This window comes from Opisthocomus hoazin, chromosome 3 (genome assembly GCF_030867145.1).
Source record: "Opisthocomus hoazin isolate bOpiHoa1 chromosome 3, bOpiHoa1.hap1, whole genome shotgun sequence".
In the NCBI taxonomy this organism is placed as follows: Eukaryota; Metazoa; Chordata; class Aves; order Opisthocomiformes; family Opisthocomidae; genus Opisthocomus; species Opisthocomus hoazin.
The window spans coordinates 26,186,152-26,209,554 of NC_134416.1; the positions used below are offsets into that span (position 1 = coordinate 26,186,152).

Genomic DNA, 23,403 nt, shown 5'->3' on the forward strand with positions numbered 1-23,403 from the left:
TTCACAGTCAGGCCAGGCATCTCAGCAAAAAAAAGATGCCATTACAAAAAAATATCTATCACAATTTTACATGTCCAACTACATTTTGCATAGTATCCATTAGACTAAGTACTGTATGCAGTACAAGACAGACACGGACATACCAGGGTAAGTTTGTTGGAAGGCTACCAAAGTGGTTAGGGGATTGGAGCACATGAGCTCTCCCTCGGGAGAGACTGAGACAACCCGAGGCAGTCAGCCTGGAGAAGGGCAAGGGGAGATCCTGGTGCTGTCTACAGCTTCCTACTGGGAGGGTACAAAGAAGACAGAGCCAGACTCTTGTCAACGCTGTACCATGAGGGGATGAGTGGCAACAGACAAAAGCTGAAGCAGGCAATTTCAAGCAGGTCTGTTGGAAAGCTTTTTATGGAATCTCTATCCTTGGAGCTAACTCAGCACTTGATTGGACAATCCCCGAGCAACCTGCTCTGCATGGACTTGCTTTCAGCAGGATGTTGGACCCATGGGAATCATCTCCAGAGATCTTTTCTAATCAAAATTATCTTATGAATCTAAAAATTTTATTAAATTTGTATCAAAATAGGACAATAAGCTGATGTATGTATGACTTTCAATCTAAAATTCAAAATTATTATTATAACAGGCTGGGCTTCACTCAGGAAACATAAATTGAAACTCCAAGTCAAAAAAAAAAAAAAAACACCCTACAAAAAAAATCAAAACCAAAAAGTTCACTTGAATTCAGCTTGTATGCCTCAAACCTACAATAAAACTGGGGCTGTTCTTCCATTATAAAATACCATCTGCCCATGCCCATAAGGTGAAAAGCACAATGATTCGTTAGGCTATTCCAGACTGAAAGGAAATAATGCTTCCCATTAGGCATCTGGTCAGGTCCAGTTTTCTAATATTAGAAGCTTCTGAATGTATCCTAATACATCAACAGATAACAGATTTTTCACCAGTTCTCTCACTCCACCCACCTTAACTGAAAAGATAAGCAGTCTAATTTTAAGAAAGAGATACACACTCCTTAAGCACACTCACCAAGTAAACAGCACATGCCTGAAATTTTACATATGTTGCAGCCTAAAGACTAGTGATCCGAGTTACTAATCTGTACGTTACTGTATTTCACTTCAACAATGAAAATGGTTATACAAGCCCACTACAAGAAACTCTACAAATCAAGACTTTCCATACTCTGTCCTCTTGTGCATACACATACAACCTTAAATCACATAAACATTCTGTAAACAAGCAAATTCTATGAGAAAATACAGCACAAGTTAGGGAGTGTTCCACTAGTCAGCAGGTATCTATTACATTATCAAGATAATTTAATGTCCTTGTACCTTCCATCATGTAATACTACTCAAATCCATCTCTGGGGAAAAAAAAAAAAAAGGAATAATAAACTTTTCCAAATGGCTTTTGGCTTTCTTACATATAAATGCTTCACAAATACTAATAAGGTTATTTTCATAACACCTTCAGAATGTACAACTTCATCTCCATTTTAGACAAGAAATTATCATTGAAAAGAAAGGCTGATACAAAAATAATTCACCAATTCTGGAAGTCAGTTTGAATGCCAATTTTTCAATGTTTAGCATAGTAAATTACTTACAAATAAAAGCCTAACTCCCATTGCTTTAATTAGAACTGCAGATACTGAGAACTTTTGAAAAACACATCCCACTAAAAAAGCTTGTCCTCAAGTACAAGGACTACATACTTAGTGTCCACTTGTGAAACACATTGGAAGTGTTTAAAAAGTCCTATAAATTGAACTTAATCAAGAACTGATTTTTTTTTTCCTTCTTGCCATCTCTTCCCTTATGCATAAAATACATTCCAACCTCTGCCACATGAGGTAAACCTACTGCAAGTCTTCACTACTAAATACCGATTCATCCCTGCAGTACCTCAAGCTTCGTGCACTGAGGAAGGAGTCCCATAGGAATAAAACCAGTACAGGTTTCTTTAGATGGAGTAATACTACATATTTCCAGAACATAAAACAAATTAAGGCTCTCTGAGCTAGTCACTCAGCAGTTAAATGCTCACTGACAGCCAGTCCTGCTGGCATCCTCACTGGAACTAGTATACACAGAGCTGGCTGTTCACATCTATGAAGTCTGTACTGAGCCTATATATTCAAAGATTTCAGACCTGACCAAGTTTAGGAAGACCTGCATAGAAAAATCGTAACAGAAACTCTTCTGATAAAAAGGTTTCCGTAAAAAACTTCAAGTTGGAGCTACATCTTTTCAATCTGCATGATGACTTAAAATCTTTTTTCTTCCAAATTCTTTTTTCCTACCAGTACATAACACCCTCATTTTACAAGTCTAGCTAGTCACTGCACGCATCACTTGTCTTATCCAAAAGGAAGGCTCATGGGCACCACACTCCTTTGGAACTAATACATCCGGCACATGGAATAACAGCCCAGTGAGAAAATTTATATGAAACAGCACATGCTGATATAAAGAACTGAATAAGTATCTGTGCACACATACCTTCTCACCCATGATTATGGGCATCAGGTGGTCTAGTAAATTGAATTCTGCTACAGGGATTACAATTGTACACTTAAGAACAGTGAATGTTGTAAGTCGAGTGGGAATGTATTCCTCCAACGATGCTACTTCTTCTGAGCTTGGCATAGTTCTATTTCCATCCATAATATCTACAATAAATCAAGATTATGTGTTTGACTAAAATATATAAAAATCTCTCCACAGTTGCTGTTTCAGAAATGGTTAGAGACTAGCAAAAAATGGAAAGCTTTCCCCACCCTTTCATAGTTAATTTATTCCACACTGGTTCTACCCAAGGCTAAATGCAATTGTAACTGAATTTTCCTTACTTTGAAATCTGTATAGCTCTTTCTCAGAAATTCATCTTAACAGTTTACCACAGATTGTTTCCATGCATTTTTATGCTGTATAACTATTACTGTAAACTAATAAATACAAAACAACAGCGACACATTCTTCACTAAGACTTCAAAATTAAGCTAGAGTTGTCAATGAAAAAACCCCTCTTTACTCAGCAAGAGGCTTGTGATTGAAACAAATGGCCTCCAAAGTGTCTGAAATGACCTCAGAGGTATACCCAACACTGATGGGAATACTGAAATTAATTTTATCTTTATTTTCAATTTTGCTTTTTGGCCTCATAAAATCCTCTGACAGATTTGGAGTTTAAGTACTTGGAAGCTGCACCTTCAAGAGCACTGAATTTGGGCAGGTTCAATTCTGTGTATTTGTGTATATGCAATAGGAGCAAACCTGGCTTAGTTCTGCCGTATGGCTCATACTCATGTTCCAGAGCACAAACTATCATTTTCATTATCCGGTGTACTGCACTGCTATCCAACCGAAGATTGAGTGGGCCCACAATGAGGCTTTTTGTAGACATCTCCTGAACATTTCCAATATCTTCACTCTTTACGGAAGAAAAGTCTTGCTGGTTCCCAGAAACTACAAGAAGTTTCACAAATAACAACAAATTAAACCAAACAATTGTACATCATAAAATTTTTTATCAGCTACTTCTGTTTCACATCCTGTGATCACAGACTTATAAACATACAGAAAATATAACAATGCAAATTAAACACATAAATATACCATTGACTAGTTTAACATATTTAAACAAACATTATTCCTGTTTAATGCAGAGCAAACAGGGCAAGATTCTGCCTTGCCTCCAAGCACAGCACAACTTAGGAACCCCTCCATTAATTTTGCATCTCTCAAGTGTGAGACTCTTTGCAGGTGTCCAAACTACCTCCAAACTTCTGTGGCAACTGAATCCCAGGTGCCAATAACAGACATGCTGTTCAAAACTTTCTACAGTTTATCACAAAGATATCCATCCCAAACAATCAAGGAAATGGTGTTCTGCAAAGAAACTACAGACATGGGTCCTTGAAATGCCAGCTAATGGTACACGGGCTAGAACAGCAATGAGAATCACACTCACTTGTATTGTCACAAACCAGTCTGACAACTGAAGATAAACCCTTCCTTCCATTCCCTGATGAGGTAAAGCACGGGTAGCAAGAATGAAAACTTCTTTAACAATTAGTCTCAGACCATTTATAGAAGGACCTCCACAGAGATGAAAGGAAGTTTTGACACAAGCACTAAACATTAAACGTCTTGCTAACCATTACACAAACGAACAGACTTCATAAAATAAGCATCCAAATTAAATGGATTCTGAGACCACAACCAATAAAAATGAAAAACTTCTTGAGCGAAAACTGTGGGATGACAGTTTAAGCCATTCAGTGAATCTGGATAGCACATACTCCTTAGAGAGTACAGTAATCCATAATGCACCTGGTCAAAGCTGTGACAAATAGGAAAGCCGGGAAATGCACAGCCATTGCCATCAGTTTCACCTTGGTTTCCACAACTTCACACACATGCAATGGCAGAGCTATCCATTCGATACATTCTCCTTGTACTAATGATCAAGTCATGCTGCAGAAGCCGAAGTCTGTGTAAGCGGCGGACTGAGTTCTTCCATGATGATCCTTCTCAACAGCAATGTTTTTCAAGTGATTTCCAAGCTCTTACCCAGTGCAGATCTTGTACACATAACTCAATGCAAGATAGACGCCATCCCTCTCTCTTTTCACCCTTCTGTCCAGATGCGAATCAACCTATTTCCTTGCATAAATCTAATAACCTCCTGCCTTTCTGTTACAGTAACAAGCTAAACACACCTGTAGAGAGCTATGACGCAAAACCATAGGAAAATCTGACAATTCCGAACTTATGTTATACCATCTTCCTCACTGACTACCCCTGTCCACACTAACATGGATGGCAAGACAAGCTCAGCTCGCCAGGCTGGACAGCTGCTGCAGACAGCTGACCAACCCGCTGTGCCACCAAGACACAGGATCTGCCAGCTTCCCAGTAGCTGAGGCGTTGCAGTTAAGCAGCCTGGCATGGTGTGCTTCACAGTTCAAGGCAAATCTTGCTCTCAAGCCAGCTGGAAGAAAGCATGGTTTACTTCTGGTTGCCTAAGAGGAACCTAGTCATCTTTCACCTCCCAGGGGAACACCCCCTTTTCCCTCCCTCCTTTACTCATTCAAAACAGTCTTTTCAATAGGGAAAGTGAGCTTCAGGGAAAAGGAAGGAAGGACAGGGTTTTTTCCCATTCTGTTTAAATCGTAATCTGTAAAGTGTTCTTGCTTCTAAGCACTGGTGAGGAAAAAAGACTCCAAATAAACCAAGACTATACCGAAATTGACACAGAGCCGGCCTAATGCTCCACAGGCATTTACAGGCCTAAATACTCAGCAGAAGAATTAACTTTGTCCCCACAAGCCCAACAGAACTTGATGGTGAAAGCATTTATAGCCTCTGCTTCACTTGGTGTTTTGTTTACCACTTCTAAGAAGAAAAACGAAAAAAAAAAAAAAAAAAGAACAAAAAGGAAAAAAAAAGGACAAAAGGATACTACCTTACACAAACCTGTTCAAATCTTCAGATGGAACTGAAGTTACAACCTTTCTAACAAATCCTGAAAAAGACTTTTTTTTAAAAAAAGCCAGTATACAGCCTGCAGTCAGGGTATGCTTTATTTAGTAACACGCATTGTTGTTGTTCCAGTTCGACACAGTACCCAGTTCAGATGAACACTATTAAGAAGTGTAAAAAAACATAACTTCACATGAAAATAAATCAAGGCCAAAAGCCTTCAGAAGCAGTAACAGCCTACTTTTTTGAAAAGAAAGAAAACAAACTGATTTGTACATATTTTATGTATATGAATAATATAGCAAAGTGACAGCATTTATCCAAACCAGTTTCTGGAATAGCTCCATTTAATTCTAACTAAGTGCAAAGAGAATGTGATAGAAAACCCTATTGGTTCTACAGAAGTAGGTGATCACAGAATCACAGAATGGTAGGGGTTGGAAGGGACCTCTGTGGGTCATCGAGTCCAACCCCCCTGCCGAAGCAGGGTCACCTATAGCAGGCTGCAGAGGAACTTGTCCAGGGGGGTCTTGAATATCTCCAGAGAAGGAGACTCCACAACCTCCCTGGGCAGCCTGTTCCAGTGCTCCGTCACCCTCATAGGGAAGAAGTTCTTCCTCATGTTCAGATGGAACTTCCTGTGCTTCAGTTTGTGCCCACTGCCCCTTGTCCTGTCGCTGGGCACCACTGAAAAGAGCTTGGCCCCATCCTCCTGACACCCACCCTTCAGATATTTATAAGCATTTATTAGGTCCCCTCGCAGCCTTCTCTTCTTCAGGCTGAACAAGCCCAGCTCCCACAGCCTCTCCTCGTAGGGGAGATGTTGAGTCCCCTCACCATCCTTGTAGCCCTCCGCTGGACTCTCTCCAGTAGCTCCTCATCTTTCTTGAACTGGGGAGCCCAGAACTGGACACAGTACTCCAGATGAGGCCTCACCAGGGCAGTGTAGAGGGGAAGGAGAACCTCCCTCGTCCTGCTGGTCACACTCTTCTTGATGCACCCCAGGATCCCATTGGCTTTCTTGGCAGACAGGGCACACTGCTGGCTCATGGTTAACCTGTCGTCCACCAGGACACCCAGGCCCCTCTCCACAGAGCTGCTCTCCAGCAGGTCCACCCCAAGCCTGTACTGATGCATGGGGTTGTTCCTCCCCAGGTGCAGGACTCTGCACTTGCCTTTGTTGAACCTCACCAGGTTCCTCTCTGCCCAACTTTCCAGTCTATCCAGGTCACGCTGAATGGCAGCACAGCCTTCCGGTGTATCCACCACACCTCCCAGTTTGGTGTCACCAGCACATTCTAACTCTTCATCCAGGTCGTTGATGAAGAAGTTAAACAAGACTGGGCCCAGTACTGACCCCTGGGGGACACCACTAGTTACCAGCCTCCAACTAGACTCAGCGCCGCTGATGACAACCCTCTGAGTTCTGCCATTCAGCCAGTTCTCAATCCACTTCAACGACCACTCATCCAGCCCACACTTCCTGAGCTTCCCTAGTAGGATATTATGGGAGACTGTGTCAAAAGCCTTGCTGAAGTCAAGGTAGACAACATCCACGGCTCTCCCTTCATCTACCCAGCCAGTCATGTCATCGTAGAAAGCTATCAGATTGGTCAGGCATGATTTCCCCTTGGTGAATCCATGCTGACTACTCCTGATAACCTTCTTTTCTTCCACTTGCTTCATGATGGCCTCCAGGATAAGCTGCTCCATCACCTTTCCTGGGATGGAGGTGAGGCTGACCGGCCTGTAGTTTCCTGGGTCCTCCTTCTTGCCTTTTTTGAAGATTGGAGTGACAGAGGTTACTTTTGAAACTTTGCAGATGCATAAAGGTAAACAATTTCTGATCACCGAGTGTTCAGCTCTCCGTAAACCATGTGTCCAATTCCAACTGACACACGCACACAAAAATCTTAAAATGAGAGTGCTGTGTAATAAACTTGCCACAAAAATAGGTACACATTATAAACAAACCTAACTTCAAAAGCGCACCCCATTAGGTCAGCAGATCATGCAAATCAGTGATCAGGGAACTGATAGGCTACACAGTGTTTCAGGGAAATTACTATTTTGTATTGAAATACAAAACAAACAAACAAAAAAATACAGAAAAATAAAGTTGGAAGGGAAGGACAAGCAGAATTTCAAAATATGACTACTGTGCATGACCATCTATCTTGTTTTCATTCAAAATACTAGAAGTGATTCATGCACTTCCCTAAGTGACAGATGAAACTCCTGAGGTTCATGTTATTCATGAGGCACTTGTGGTTTAATCAGTAATCGTATGCGTCGGCAAAGGTTAAAGGGGCAAAGAAGGTGTCAAACTAAAATTGTCTTGACAGGCAAAAATCTTACAATCACAGTAACTGCCTCCTATAACTTAAATAGGTTAGATTTTTAGGGGAAGGTGGTGTGAAGTGATTGTAATTAAAACCATAGTTAATGTCAAAACAAGAAATAGTAAAATGTCAACTTTTACATAAATACTTTCATATAAAAACCACATACTAAAAATGTAGCAAGCTTTATACTGCTTTCAAAATCTTGAGGTATTTATACCTTCATTTCAAATGAAGTAATTTACACCTATTTCTTCATGTTCTATTTTATAATTACATACTTGACTTTCAATATGAAAAAAATAGTTTGAAAATAACTAGCAGAAAATGTCACATTTGCTTTTCTGAGGAACAAAACTACTTGAAAATTTAAGGTTTTAATTTCTTGATTCTAGAGCTATAACAACCATTTAAAACATTAATTTAAAAATCAATTCCTCCATTCTTTTATGTAGTCAGGTAGCTGAAATTAGAGGAGTAATACTGAAATAAAAGCACACAGCAAGGCTTGATAAGAAGCCAAGCTACCTTTTGTGCGGTGTTTTCCTGGTGATTGAGGCAGGAAATAAAAGCCATGGCCCTGAGAAAGCAAACTGAAAGAAACAGAAGAGAAGCTGAAGAGGGGAAGAGTTAGTCAGAAAGTACCAGCAGCCTGGCCTTGAGGAAAAAAAAGTGTTTCTGAGTTCAGCAATTTCTGAAAAGGGTTAGATACAGTCAGAAAAAGATACATCATTAAATTCCTCACACATGCAGAGAAACAAGACAAAATACTCCACAAAATCAATTTTTCCTCATAATCAAATAATCTCTGCATATTCGGATTTCTACATCAAAATTCATAAAGGAGATAATGCTTATCCTAGGCCTTCAACTTCTCTACATAAAAGTTCTGTGTGCAATTAAAGAGTTATTTCATTACTAAAACCAGAAGTAGACTGTAGCAGAAGCCCGACTTAATGCATATTTTCTCAGCTTCACATCACACTCATGGTACAGAGAGGAAAGACTCAGGGCCAGGAAAGCACTGGTAAAATTCCTAGTGTATCCCTCTACTATCATTTATTTCTTTTTATAAGCTCTGCATGATCCATCTACTAACCAAACTGGAAGCTTTTCTTCCCTACTCCTTTTATCCTTAATGTCCAACAAGTCCAGAAAACAAACACATTAGGAGCTGAGACTTCTCTCACATAGAGACAAAAACACGAAAAAATCACCAGATGAGTTGGACTAGTAGCAAGGACAGATAAACACTCAATCACAAAATAGCAAAAAGTTCCCAACATTTGTCCACAGAAAGAGTGTTCATGAAGGTAGGGAGAAACCATTATTTAGGCAATAAAACTGCAGAACAGCAGCTGTAGATGACAATCTTCACAGGAGTGGAGGGAAATCACACCACAATTCGCGATAAGCACATCTGTATAAAAATACATACATATAACTTGCTGATACATTAACTTCTTTGTCCTGGCTTTTGTGACACTCACAGCAGTAGATATACTTACTGCACTGAATCCACTCTATTGTCTCAGATTCAGAAAAGAATTGATAGGAATCATCATTGATAGGAAAAACTACTTAGGATTAGCCAATATCTATGTGTACATGGTTTAGGCTAATATTTGCTCACAAAATTGTTCTGATATGTATATTTAAAGATTAATTCTCCATACTATTTCTCATTCTTGCATTTTCTTCATAGGAGAAAATGACAGTCCATTTTATCTTCTGCATCAAGTAGATCAACTTCATTCTTCAACCAGGGTTTCTCAAAAGATTACCTCCCTCCCAGTCAATAATCACAACAACTTTAAACATCATACTTTATGAACTTAAACACTGCTACAAAAGAATTCTTTTCAGTTTAGCAACTGACTATGAAAAATACCATTGTGATAACTTACACAGGAAGAAACAAAAAGGAAGAACACCAACAACCAACAGCTAACCAAAACAGTCAATCTCAAACATACCTTTGAAGACGAAACTGTTTTAACAGTGAACCTGATGGCAAATCTAAGGTAAGTTAGAGGACAGTTGGTCAAGGATCAGTTGTCTTTGTTTCTATTATTTAACAGAGTAAACAAAGAAAAAAGGTACCTTTGCCACCAGTGCTTTCCATTGTGTACAAGTAATCCATGTAGAAAGCCCCAAACCTCTGCATTCCAGCTATCTCTGTGTATGTCTCCTACCAACAAAGCAAAGCAAACAAAGAAAATGTTGTATAAGGAAAGAATCCTGAGATTACCAACTGATAGATTGGTATGAGACAGATATATTCATGTTTGGATTTGTGCATCAACACACAGAAAGGCTTATCAAAACAAAGGACAGAGGTTATCCCAAAGAATTCACCTTTCTGATAGGTAATGTAGCTTCTATTTGAGGCCACACCAGGGCACATCCATAATTCCAGTGGACATGCTGACCAATTCATCAATAACATCTAGTTAATTAGTACCTTTAATGGAGTAAATATTCTTCACTTGACCTCTTGCATCCAACAGATCTGCCTAATTAAATACACTGAAAAGAAGCTCATTCATTCTGCCTGTTTTATTTAAGGAGTACTGTGGTTTTAAATAGCAGAAAACTTGTTAAGACTTTATGCCATCACTGGGATTTATAAATAATATAATCCATTATTACACAGCAAGTTTGCTTCCCCTCTTGCCAAAAACAGGCAAATCATATAAGCAATGAAGACAGGCCAAGCAAATAGTTACGCTTTAAACTAAAACACACTATGGGAAATGTTTGAATGTGTGTAAGTAGATGAGATTTCACTAATTAATTTCACTTTTTTAACAGGATTCTTCAGGGTTACACTTCTTCATGAGCCGTACTAAAAAGGCAAAAATAGTAAAATTTAAATTTAAGAGAAATCAGATATACTCAAAATTGTAAATGACTTACCCGCACAATAACACAGAGCATAGAACTCTACCAACGAACGCACCTGGAAGGGACCACTTTGGTCATCGGATCCAGTCTTTAATAATTGCAGACAATCAGGGAATCAAATCTTACTGCACAATTTACAACAACAGTGACTATCAGTGACTGAAAAATTTGTCTCTGCCAAAGGCAGAATTAGCAAAGACTTCCTCTAAGTACAAAAAAACAGTGCCCAGACAATAAAATTAACATTGCCCAAGATCTGGCTTTCAAGAGAGCACTTCTTAGTTTGAAGACCATGAACGCCTTACTGGCTGGGTTTAAAGAAGTATGTGCTGGGAAAGCTGGACGTTTTGCTAGCATTCTTTCCTATCTCTGATTTTCTCTGTCGGTGTTCTGTAGTTAGTGCTTTTGGAAACTACAGCATTAACTCAGCATTTGGGGCAGGAGGGGAGATTGAGGTTTATTTTTTGAACATATTTTTTTACTTTTTTTTTTTAAACAAGAACAGGTTTACTTTTTTTTTTGGCCATCTGCAAAGTAAGATTCAGTTAAACATGACAAAGCAATTAAACTAAGTCCTCTAATAGTACACCAATCTAAATAATCATTAGAAATCCATTAGAGAGCACTAAAAATTTTTTCCCTAAGAAAAATGTAATTCTCTGACCTTATGATGAGCTGCATCCAATATAAATTCTGCACGAATACTATTATTTTCTGGACTTCTGTAATCAAATAGTGAATTCGTAAGGTACGTCATCCCTTTTGCACTCAAATTTTCTCCGCAATTAAAGAAGTAGGCCTCCTTCATGAGGTAGTAGAAAATAATAAGGCAAGGGAGGAAAAAAACATACAGTCAAGTTAACAGAGCAGTTTCAATTCTGTCATAACACACTAATGATATGGTAGCATCCCTCAAGCACATATTTCATTATAAACAAAGACAATTAAAATAACTTTATTCAAATAATGCTGAAGTCCCTGTCCACTCCCTCCCAATTTTCAAATTAATAAAAACGGCCTGAGCTAGTGAATATTACACAACCCATGACACACAACATCCTTGTGTCACTTTAACAGAAAATAAACTCACATCATTGTTACTCTGAATTCTGCCCCATCTTCTTGTCACTACATCATCCATTTCTCCGGCTGACCAATGCCTTCCAGATGCTTTCTCTGTCCTCTTCACGATAATCATTTATTTCAGCATACGACCTGCTTGCTACCTTACCACTCTTCTTTATTTATCTACACTTTTACATGCCTCCTCCATATTCCTAATCGTCTATCCTTCTGAAATCAACACAACTTTTCCATCAAGAGTTTTTCTTCAAAAAATGTTATTTATACGAGATATGATTTTTTCCAACCATCTATTCTCAGTTACATACAAAGCTGGAACATTTATGAAAGGCACAGTTCCAGCTGTAACAGTACAGAAAGAGAACAGGTGAGGCAGCATCAACATCACTACCATTCTCACAAAAGCAGATTTTCTTAAAATCACACTCTAGATGGTCGCAGAAAAATGAAAAAGAGCAAAATCCCAAATTTCCCTTATCTACTAACCTACAGGAAACCCATTCACTCACCCACCCAAACCTCAAAATCACTTCTCATTATTTTATACCTCACAATCTCATAGTGTCTACAGACAAGGCTGCCATCCACCCTCACACATCCCCAGCCACATCTCCTTTGTATCTAGCAAGGCCAGCAGAGGATCTTTTACAGTTGGCTTATGCTTGCCTCCCCAGCCTGTCTTTCTAGAAAAGTCTATGTCTATCCACAGCAGCACACCAGTCATGAAGTGCCTCCCACCACATCTCTATAATCCCAGTAATGTCATACTCTACAACTGTGTAAGGATATCTAGTTCTTCTTGTTTGTCTTCTGTGCTGCATGCATTTGTACACCAATGCTTGAGAGGGATGTCAAGCCATGCTGCTGTTAACAGGGGAAGTACAAGAACCTATCCCATCATACCTATCATAGTACAGTATATGATGATTTTCCAAATAAGGAGATACTTGACATTAATATATTTTCTTCCACGTTTTTAATTTTTCTCCTGAAAATACCTTCTAAGACTTCACAGAGCACTACAATGAAGTTAACAGGTTTGTGATTGGCTCCATCATTTGTTTTTATTTAAACACAGATAATAATTGCTGTTCTCCAGTACTCTAGGGCACTATTCTGTCTATATTTCCTCCAAAAATGCTCATTTAAATTAGAATTTCATGAACCACTCCATTAAATCTTTTAAAAGTAGTTCATACAGATATCTGATTTTGTCTTATTAAGAATGCAAACTTTGCTTCCATTCAAAATATAGAAATTAATACTATTTTACTCCTTTCACTTGATACTGCTCTCAATCTTATCGAAAAATGAGTCAAAACACTCATTTAATATCTGAGACACGCTTCTATTATCTTTAGAGTGTTCCCATTTCTTCCCTTGCAATCTTCTGTTGATTGAAGTACTTTCCAAGGTTTTCAACCGTGTTTTCATTTGTTATGCAAGATCGAAGTATGCAGACATACATCATAATGATAGAGGGTAGTGGGGTTGTCAAAAAAAAAATTGTTTTGCAACTTCTCACTGTTAGATATTTGTCTTTCCAAGCATATGGAATAGACATTGAGTTCTATATTCCACGGACACTTTCAAAAAACTTAAATCACAGATGGTAACAGCAGCCTTTGTAAATTCTTGCAATCACATATTTTAACAAATAAATTGGCCGTCTATGATGGAGTGCCTACATCCAGGGGACCATGGAAGAGCTATGGATGTTGCCAGTCTGGACTTCTGTAAGGGCTTTGACATGGTCGCCCACAACATCCTTCTCTCTAATTTGGAGAGTGGTGGATGAGGAATTGGTTGGACGGCCGCATGCAGAGGGTAGCGGTCAACAGCTCAATGTCCAAATGAAGACTGGTGGCAAGTGGTGTCCCTCAGGGGTCCATATTGGGACCAGTACTGTTTAATATCCTCATCAGTGATACAGACAGCGGGATCGAGTGCACCCTCAGCAAGTTTGCAGATGACACCAAGCTGAGTGGTGCAGTCAACATGCCTGAGGGACAGGATGCCATCCAGAGGGACCTGGACATGTTTGAGAAGTCGACCCATGTGAACTTCACGAGGTTCAACAAGGCCAAGTGTAGGGTCCTGCACCTGGGTCAGGGCAACCCCTGATACCAATACAGGCTGGGAGATGAAGGGATTGAGAGCAGCCCTGCTGAGGAGGACTTGGGGCTGCTGGTTGATGAGAAGCTTGACAAAAACTAACAATGTGCGCTCATTGCCCAGAAAGCCAATTGTACCCTGGGCTGCATCCAAAGCAGCGTGGTCAGCAGGTCGAGGGAGGGGATTCTGCCCCTCTGCTCCACTCTGGTGAGAGCCCACCTGGAGTCCGTCATCCAGCTCTGGAGCCTTCAGAACAGGAAGGACATGGAGCTGTTGGAGCACGTCCAGAGGAGGCCACAAAAATGATCAGAGGGCTAGAGCACCTCTCCTATGTTGAAAGGCTGAGAGAGTTGGGGCTGTTCAGCCTGGAGAGAAGGCTCCGGGGAGACCACATTGCAACCTTCTAGTACTTAAAGAGGGCTTATGAGGAAGATGGTGACAAACTTTTTAGCAGGGCGTGCTGCAATAGGACAAAGGGTAATTGTTTTAAACCAAGGGACGGTAGATTCAGACTAGATATAAGGAAGACATTTTTTACAATGAGGGTGGTGAAACACTGGAACAGGTTGCCCAGAGAGGTGGTCGATGCCCTCTTCCTGGAAATATTCAAGGTCAGGTTGGACGGAGCTGTGAGCAACCTGATCGAATTGAAGATGTCCCTGCTCACTGCAGGGGGTTTGGACTAGATGACCTCTAAAGGTCCCTCCCAAACCAAACTATTCTATGATGATTCTAAAGCATACCAGAATTGCTTATTCAGCAAGTCAACTGATATTTCAATATACTCACTTCATCACTCCTACTCATGTTCTCTTCAAAGTCTTTAATTCCCATAATTCCTTTAAGGCACGTAGCTTGGCAGCCAACAAAACCTATTTGGCAATCAAAGAAAAGTTCACCCTTCATGAGCACCTAGTGAGGAAAAAAAAAGTAATATTTTGAAGAAATCTACTCCATGAGAAATAGAAAAGATGGAAAAAAGTGAACCAAAATATGTTTAGGTTTATACATTTAGGGCTTGAATAAACAGGAAGTTAATCAAACTGTGCACTTAGAAGGAAGGGATTCTTTCTAGTCTGACACTATAGCACCAGAGATTAAGATAATTTCTATCTATGTCATAATTACCACAAACACATCCAATATAGCAGAATATGAATAACCAATAATGAAATAATTTCAAAGTATTTTATTAGTAACTATTTACTACAGTATTTATTACGCATCAAAAAACCTGTCAATGAAAAATTACCTCAACTGTGGTTCCTTCTTGTTCCCAGCATATAACTTCTCTGGATTTTACTTTCTGAGGGCTGTAATAACTACTTTCAGCTTGCATTTCAGTGAGCTATGAAACAATAGGATAAACACCTTATATAAGCCAGTATTAGTATTAAACAGCAGTAATATCATTAATACACAGAACTGATGAAGACAAATTAAATTATGGGCTAAAATTTATTAACAAGCTGGAAACAGCTGCAGTTAAGCCACTGTAATGCATTCTCCATATTAGAACTTCTCATATTCAACTTCTGGTTGAAGTATGTCATAATAGAAAGTTTTAAATCCACTACAGTATTTTTAGATTGATTATCTAAAGAGAAACTATGTGAAAAGATGAAACAGATACACAACTGCATTATTAACATAGTATTAAATCAGCTTATAAATTACTGTAAAAATTCATAAATACATTATTTACTATTCCCAGCAAATAATTAAATAGCACAACAATATTAAGGAAACATTTTGATTACAACCATACTCATTTTTGTTTCTAGCCACGGCAACTGAGAGAAACATGCATTTGTATTTTTTGCATGATTTCAATAAAAAAATTGAAAGTGGTGAAACGCATATACTCAGGTTAAACATATAACCTGCAGCTAAGAAAAAGGAGAAAAGAGGCACAAAATAATGAAGGTATTATGTTTTGCATTAAAAATACTTAAGTTTATGTTGAGCAGCTTAAATAATTCAAATTCTGATTTATATATTAAAAAATCCACAAGCTCTCATTATTTTCAAGAGTGGATACACATGGATGTTGTTTCAAAGTAAAATTTTGTAATCCAAATATGCAAGAAAATTGGATTAAAAAACAAAAATCACTGATCACCCTTCAGCTGTGTGCAATTATTGTAGAGGAAAAGTAATTAATTGATTAGAAGAACTCAGACATTACAAGAATCATTTCACCATTATTAGAAAACGTTACATTTAATTTGGCATGATTTTTAGCTGGAATGATATCAACTGTTCAGAATGCTAATGCAGAAACTTGACCTTATTTTTTAACCAAACTATGAACCACAAATTAATTCCATACATTCTTTGCATGCAAGCAGAACAATGAATTCTGTTTTTCTCCTAACTGTCACCATATTAATATCATACTTCACTTCACATTTAAAAATTGTGGAATGTATGATGTTACATTTTAAGTAGTTTTTATCACTTACTAATGTAAAATGCATAAGCTTCCCAAAGAAAAATTCGGAAAGCCCAATCCAGCAAATCTTATTCAGAGAAGAAGTTCATGTTATTTTTAATGAGTTCTCACATTTGTGTCACACAATTAAAACTGTATGACAAAGCGCAAAAAGAAGATGCTGACCCACCATAAATGAGAAATTTGAGTTTTGGCTGGTTGTTTGGGTTTTTTAAGTGCTATCCCAGGGATATAATTAAACGAGGAAGAAAAAATTTTTCATTATTTATTTTTAGCCTGTTATGTTTTGGTTATTGATTGTTTGGTTGGTTTTTTTTTTAGATTAAGGCTGAAGTGGAGTTACACAAAAGAACATGACTGAATGTCTGCTGATGTCCTCAAATTTTGCAACTAAATCTGCTATGCGCCTGAAGGCTTAAAACATTAACCTCCCCACAGAATGCCTGCAGCTCCCAAAGTCACTTGTCTCATGCTTTCTGACAGTTGCTGAGCAGTTAAATGGTCTGCTATGCCACCAAACAAAAATAGCTGAGTGAGTAGCCATGAAGCTGCTCACAACACTCTTGTGTACAGATGACAAGCCAAACAGACAAGGGACAGGGGGTTGCTGATGGTACCGAGTGTATAATCAGGCACCAAAACATTACATGAGGGTTATGAAAGCACTGCAGTTCACTTGAAAGGCTCGGAGTCATAAAAATCCACCTTAATTATTCTGCTGCTGATAGAAATATTATTTCTTGTTCTGAAGAGTTCTGGCCTTGATTTAATATACGTTTAATTGTAAAACAAAGTGCTACTTTCTATGGTAGCTATGCACACAGAATTGCTCGCATATAGTTTGGCATATGTAAAAAGTATTTTGCCAATTCAGAACCTTAATTTTTAATTTCTGTCAGTACTTCTCAATATCTTCTTCAGACTCTCCATATTCCCTTCTGCAAGCTTACAAATGGAACAAAGAGAAGCCCAGCAACTATTCTGAGATTTTTTTACAGAAATTACTCAAATCTTTCTCTACATCTGTAGCTTATAGCTCAGAGTAGATGCGGAATTTATCCTTTGTTTCTTTAAATCAATTCCAAGCCATGGAAAAGAATATCAACATTATGAATTTAAATTCATATTTGCACATGGTAGTTTTTGAAAAAGGAAAAAACGCTCCTCCAAATCACAAGTTATATGAAGCTAAAGCTTTTTTATATAGAAGTATATTTATATAAACATTAGATAGATAGAATGCTGCAACAAACATTCATAGAAAGCATCTTAAGCTTTTTCTCCCATCAAAAAGTATTAATCTAAGTAAATAAAGTAGTTTCCCTTTAAAATTAAAAAATTCATACTCAAATTCTACCTCAAATAGCAAAACCACCTCACACCGCAATTAACAATACTTTATGATGCAAGAGGAACTTTCCACATTCATATATTTCGTTATTCATTAATGCAATATTCCCTGTCTCGAATCAAACAGTAGACAAGCACTCAGATAATCTTTACACACTTTCTCAATAAGCCAGATAAATCCTATACAACATAGAGAAACGCTCACCTTAAAAGTCACTGTTGCCTTTGTACAGTAAAAGCCAACTGAAATAACAGGATCCTTGAGGGACTGAGATTTCTGCTGATGTAGCGGCGTTCCATCATCAATTCCACTACAATCATTCTCTTCATCATCATAACTCACAATAGCAGGAACAAAAGACCAAGCCCAAGAAACCCATCCCTGCTGCTGGTCATCGTCTTGATGCAAATAAGGATCTTGATTAATATACTGTGTTGGATATTGCATTACTGAGCTTGTTTCATCTTCTGAGCCTTTTAAAACAAAAAAGAAGTCAAATTTCCGTTCTACTATGCTTGATAATTAGTTTATTATACTAAAAATTATTGTCTGTGATATTTATCTAAGACAATATTCCACGTGTCATCCACTGACATCTGGTTTATAATGATAGAAACTAAGTTGAAGTTTTACATTTCTGAATATAAATTTCTAAACACTTGTTTGATTCATTAACGTTTTCCTCAAAAAAAATTTAAACATCTTTACAATAGTTTTATTATCATACATTTGCAGCGAGACCACAATTTGTCATCTATACCACATGCTTTCAAGACTTCTTCCATTAAAGCCCGTCTGAAGTTCCAAATTAAACCCTACTAAATAAGGATATATAATGACAAAAAAGGACCTCATTGCAAAGGCCATAATAAGGAAAATGTAAACACTACATGGATCCAAAATTTATGGTTGAAAACCTCCTTTGTTTAAAAGTCACTTTTTCAAGTATTCAAAGATACTGGTTTATTTACGCTCAAAAAAGCTGGTACGCTGCCTGTGAGTCAAAAAACTAGATGTTGGCCTTCTGTGAAAAAATATTAGAGATAGCACATAGAACAAAACAAGGATTTCCCCAAAAATACAAGTCTAAGATTCATAATCCAAATAGGTAACAACACGCATGTACAAACAGCACAATGAGCTTAGCCTGTCTGGCTTCATCACTGCTCTTACGGGACTCCCGAGGGGTATTAACCACTTCAGAGTTACCATAGGTAGTACAGGATGCAGAACTGTTCCCACATGGGAACAACACTGAATGTATTATTTAACTGAGAATGGAAATATTCCATTTCTATTTACTTATTTTTAAAACTCAGAGGACCCACTCTTAGAAGTTTTAGAGCTTGTAGTCTTTAGTCTAATTAGTCTTTTAGTCTAATTATTTATACACTTGTGCAATGGGAGAAAGCATAAGAAGAAATGCTCATGAGAATTCTCTGCATGTGCTTGGAGGGGAGGACACCTCCTCCCACCAGGGCAATGCAAGCTTCCTTCCCGCTCTCTGTACAAAATGGTGTCAGAGATCAGATTTCAATTCAAATGCGAAGCTGCAAACACAGGAAACACAGAAGAGGTGCACATCAAGTCTTGGAAATGGCTGAGAGGCAGAACTGTCAGATGGAGAAGGAAACAGAATTTATACGGAGCACAACTCCAGTAGTTTAGCCTAGACTGTTTCTAACAAGCACAAAGTAACTGTGGAAGGTCTGCCAAAAGCAAAAAAAAATCTGGAGGTGTAGGGCCTGGGTCGTGCATAACATTTGGTCTACACAGCCATAAAATTCAGCCTTCATTTACCATACCTCTTTGCTGCAGTATGTGTACACACAGAGACAACAGTAAAACATGCTAAATAATAGTTTGGTTTATAATATTTATTAATATTTTAGAAGCCATTAAAATAAGACAGAAGACCAGCTAGACTAGTATGGCGGTATCTACACACTATGAGACAGAAGGCAGAAGAAGATACAGCCATCTTCTATCACTGAATTAAAACTTCTACAACCATTAGGTAATCAACAGTCAAACTGAACAAACGCACATAAGCCTAGTAAGCAACCCACAACATCCTCTAAACATTTCAAAGCATAAATATAATGTAAATTCCTTTATAACAAGTAATGCATGAAGAGGAGTACGTACTTCAGAAACACAAAGCCTCTTTGGTTTTAACTAACTACACTTATCACTACATCAGCTGCAAACATACAGGACAGTGAAACAGAATGATAAAACTTCTATGTCTTACATGCATGAGTTTTTTAAAGGACAAAGTGCTCCTACTCATCTGGTTTCTAAATCCACACTTGCTAACTCCCCATAGCTGCGATCACACTGGAACAATCTTGCTTCATAGTGTAGGGCAGTGATTTCAGTCAAGAAACACATTTTATATAAATTACAAGATTGCAGTGTGACTGCATCTCACTGTTTCCATGCTCAAACCAAGTGTGATCTTCAGAAATTCACTATCGTTTCTTTTAAGTGTTTGAAATACTTACCTCTAAGAGTCCAGAAACTGTTATCTCTCACCGTAAGATTGGAACTAACCTACCAGAAACCTACTCTCTTCACATGTATTTATTTTTCTGCCTCTATTAGTTCTCAGCCAAGTAAGGCTAATCCAGCTTAGCCTGCGGCTACATAAACACAAGTGCTGGCACTAGGGGAAGAGCGAGGAAATGCATCACCATCCCCGCCAGCAACAGCGCGAATTTGCACCTGGTTGAATCAACCACGAAACTACATAAATGAGATTTGGTAAGTACTTTCACCTCAACTGTAATAACACACATGTTTTCAGAGTAACAATGTGAAATGTTCCTTTGCATATATTTATTACATAAGGAATGCACAGAAATTACTAACATACAGAAAAAAACCAACAAGTTCAACATTTGTAAAAGTTCCTCCCAATATGTTTATACTACTCAGTGGCTGTGTTGCCAAACTGAATTTTCTTTGAAAGATTTTGTTCATTTTGGATCTATACCATAGAAAGACAATGAAATGACTACCACAAGATAACTCATAATATTTACTATGCTAGTAGCTTAGATTTTTGATCTTCAAGCAGTTTTACTTCACAGTACATATTAAAAAATCGTGGCTCGTGATCTATTGCACATGCATTACACTAGCACAGCACTATCAATGAAGGACACTGCACGTAACTGGAAATGATACCAACACCAGCAGAAACCACAATCCTATGTATCAAACTCTATTCTGAAAGGTATTCCACATCTCCTTGTAAAAGCCAATGTACCCTCAACACTTTCTAGTTGAAAATATGATGCCATCATAATTGTAGCATGAATACAATATTACAACAGTCGCACACACAAGTGACAGTACTTCTGCATATTTAAGTGGTATCAAAACTGTTTCGTACAACTCACTACAGTGAATCAGGCAGCCAGGAATCAGTACCGCAAAATAGTAAGACTTAAAGGTTTCTTCTTATTTCTGCATTGAGAACATCATCTTCCTTACACTCAAATCTCTGGATCCCACTAGGCCAGAATACACTCCCACCTTACAGACAAACATAAATCAAGGGAAGAAATCATAAGTCCCTTTTACTGCAAAGTTGTACAGTCCACTGGATATGGAATGCGACTGTAACACACAGAAGCTTCAGGGTCAGCTCCAGAGAACCTGTTTTTTCACAGTATGTACCTCCATCTATTAAACAAACTTCCCCAAGCTTCTACTCCTAGTCTACCTGTCTCGTCTTACTGTAAATTGAAATTACCCTAGTGAAGAACTGATGGATAAGGAGGGACAGAAAGAATAAGCTTCCAAATTTGTTAAGAAAATTCCAATCAAAGAATGATGCCACAATAGTTCTGAAGTGCTTAAATAACACCAGTAAATATTCTAAAGTGCTCCCCATAACATTACTTGAGGTTGCTAATCAATTATTTTAAAATTGCAATTACTTCAACAATATTCCAACCTCAATAAAATTAGAAGTAGACATATGACTTAGTTAAGGGTGAGCTACAAAACAAGTGGCAGTGATTTTAAAACACTAGAACCAGGACAAGAGATAGGAGATAATTCTATTTTAATGGCACAGGAGACTAAATAACATGAAATATCACACCAAAAGGGCAAGCACTTCCAGATTGAGGTACAAGTCACAAGACAATTAATTTCAAAGTGATTTGTAAGTGCAGACACCCAATAGGGAGAGGAAGGTGTTAGTTGTCTCTCAGTGCCAATCCAAAAAGTGTTTTTGTTTCATATCCCATATACAAGTTCAAAGAGATCAATTGGAAATACACTATGCTTACTAAAGCATTAAAAAAGTGCTTGCATTCTGCCATCTACATTAAGCCACTTCTAAACTCAGCTGCAGAAAAACTGGTCTGATATTTAAGGTTTTACGTAGTAAGTAAAAACAAAAGGTCAGCCTGTGACTCAGCCTTTCAGAGATTTAATTAGATTTTTTGGGACCTCTACTTAAGAAGCATTAATGTTTTTCGAGAAAAAAAGAAAAAGGCAAGACAACATAAAATAGATGTTTAAAAGGCATTCATAAAAATGAGTTCTCCACAAAAACCTTATAGTTCCTAAAGCAATAAAAATATTTAACATAAACAAATTTAACCTCTCCAACTTAGGAACTTTACAAATTGGGAATTAATCGTTACTCATTTTTTTTATTTGATACCTGCTGCTCATCTAACTGATGTTAATAGATGTAAGCAATTCTATGTGTCTAAACATGTATTCCAAATAAATGAAATCTGGCTTTCTCCACACAATGAGCTGGATACCCATCTTTAGCATATGGGATCTCAGCAGCCAGTTGCAATGCACTGTTATAGACGCCCACAACAAAGTTACTCACTGTTACAATGGCTGTTAGACAGCTGCACAATGCACTGACCCCACAAGCCCCGCTGCGCATGTGTCTACCCATGCTGCATCTTTATAGTCTGTTGAAATATTGCAAGTATAGCTACTGTTCCTTGGGGGGATACGTAAGTATACAGGCAAGGAAGAAGCTCCAATAATGGAGATGGTAGGAGATGACCGGAGGTGAAAAGACGACTGTGGGGGTGTACTGCACAGGTCATTTATCCCACAAAACACATGAAAACATGAAGAGCCGAAACATTATTGTGTACCCTGCTGCAAAGATCATATGTATATCTCCATGTCTTTAACCCTGAAACGAAGACAGGCAAAAAGTGCAGGGACAAGAAAAATAAGCAGGACAGTAATTTGGCACACACAACCTTTTATCCTGGTATCATTTCAGTCAAACATTTTTTCCACTGTTTAGGAGCAACTCTCCTCGACACAAACTCTTTTAACACAGTGCACAGCTGCTTCTCCTCAGTCAAGTATGGATAAATAAATTTCAGTTCTCACATTTTTATCCTAAAAGAATACTGCAGAGTCAACTCCACCTCCAACAACTAATGCTCACCTAGTATTTCCTGCCGCCACAAATTATTTGCACCTGGTTTTCTCAGTCAGCTCAAATCTCCTATTGATCCCAAATCTGTCAATATATTGATATATACTCATACATACTCATTCTCTTGATCTGCTCTTTGTTCCATTGGTATCCCAAAAAATTCCACAAGCTAACCAAGTTTTCAATAAGGAGCACTT

At 38.1% G+C, this 23,403-nt stretch overlaps 1 protein-coding gene across 7 annotated transcripts in view; it reads right to left on the reverse strand.

The window, feature by feature from the left end:
* VPS13B (vacuolar protein sorting 13 homolog B) overlaps nt 1-23,403 on the reverse strand; it is a 482,877-nt gene that overhangs the window by 393,896 nt on the left and 65,578 nt on the right. For all 7 annotated transcript variants that reach the window (XM_075415801.1, XM_075415802.1, XM_075415804.1 and 4 more), the window contains exons 8-14: nt 17,968-18,236; nt 15,210-15,305; nt 14,747-14,869; nt 11,424-11,561; nt 9,956-10,043; nt 3,300-3,491; nt 2,526-2,695 (exon numbers count right to left, since the gene is read on the reverse strand). In XM_075415801.1, the coding sequence (XP_075271916.1) occupies nt 2,526-2,695; nt 3,300-3,491; nt 9,956-10,043; nt 11,424-11,561; nt 14,747-14,869; nt 15,210-15,305; nt 17,968-18,236 (1,076 nt within the window). The remainder of the gene's footprint in view (nt 1-2,525; nt 2,696-3,299; nt 3,492-9,955; nt 10,044-11,423; nt 11,562-14,746; nt 14,870-15,209; nt 15,306-17,967; nt 18,237-23,403) is intronic.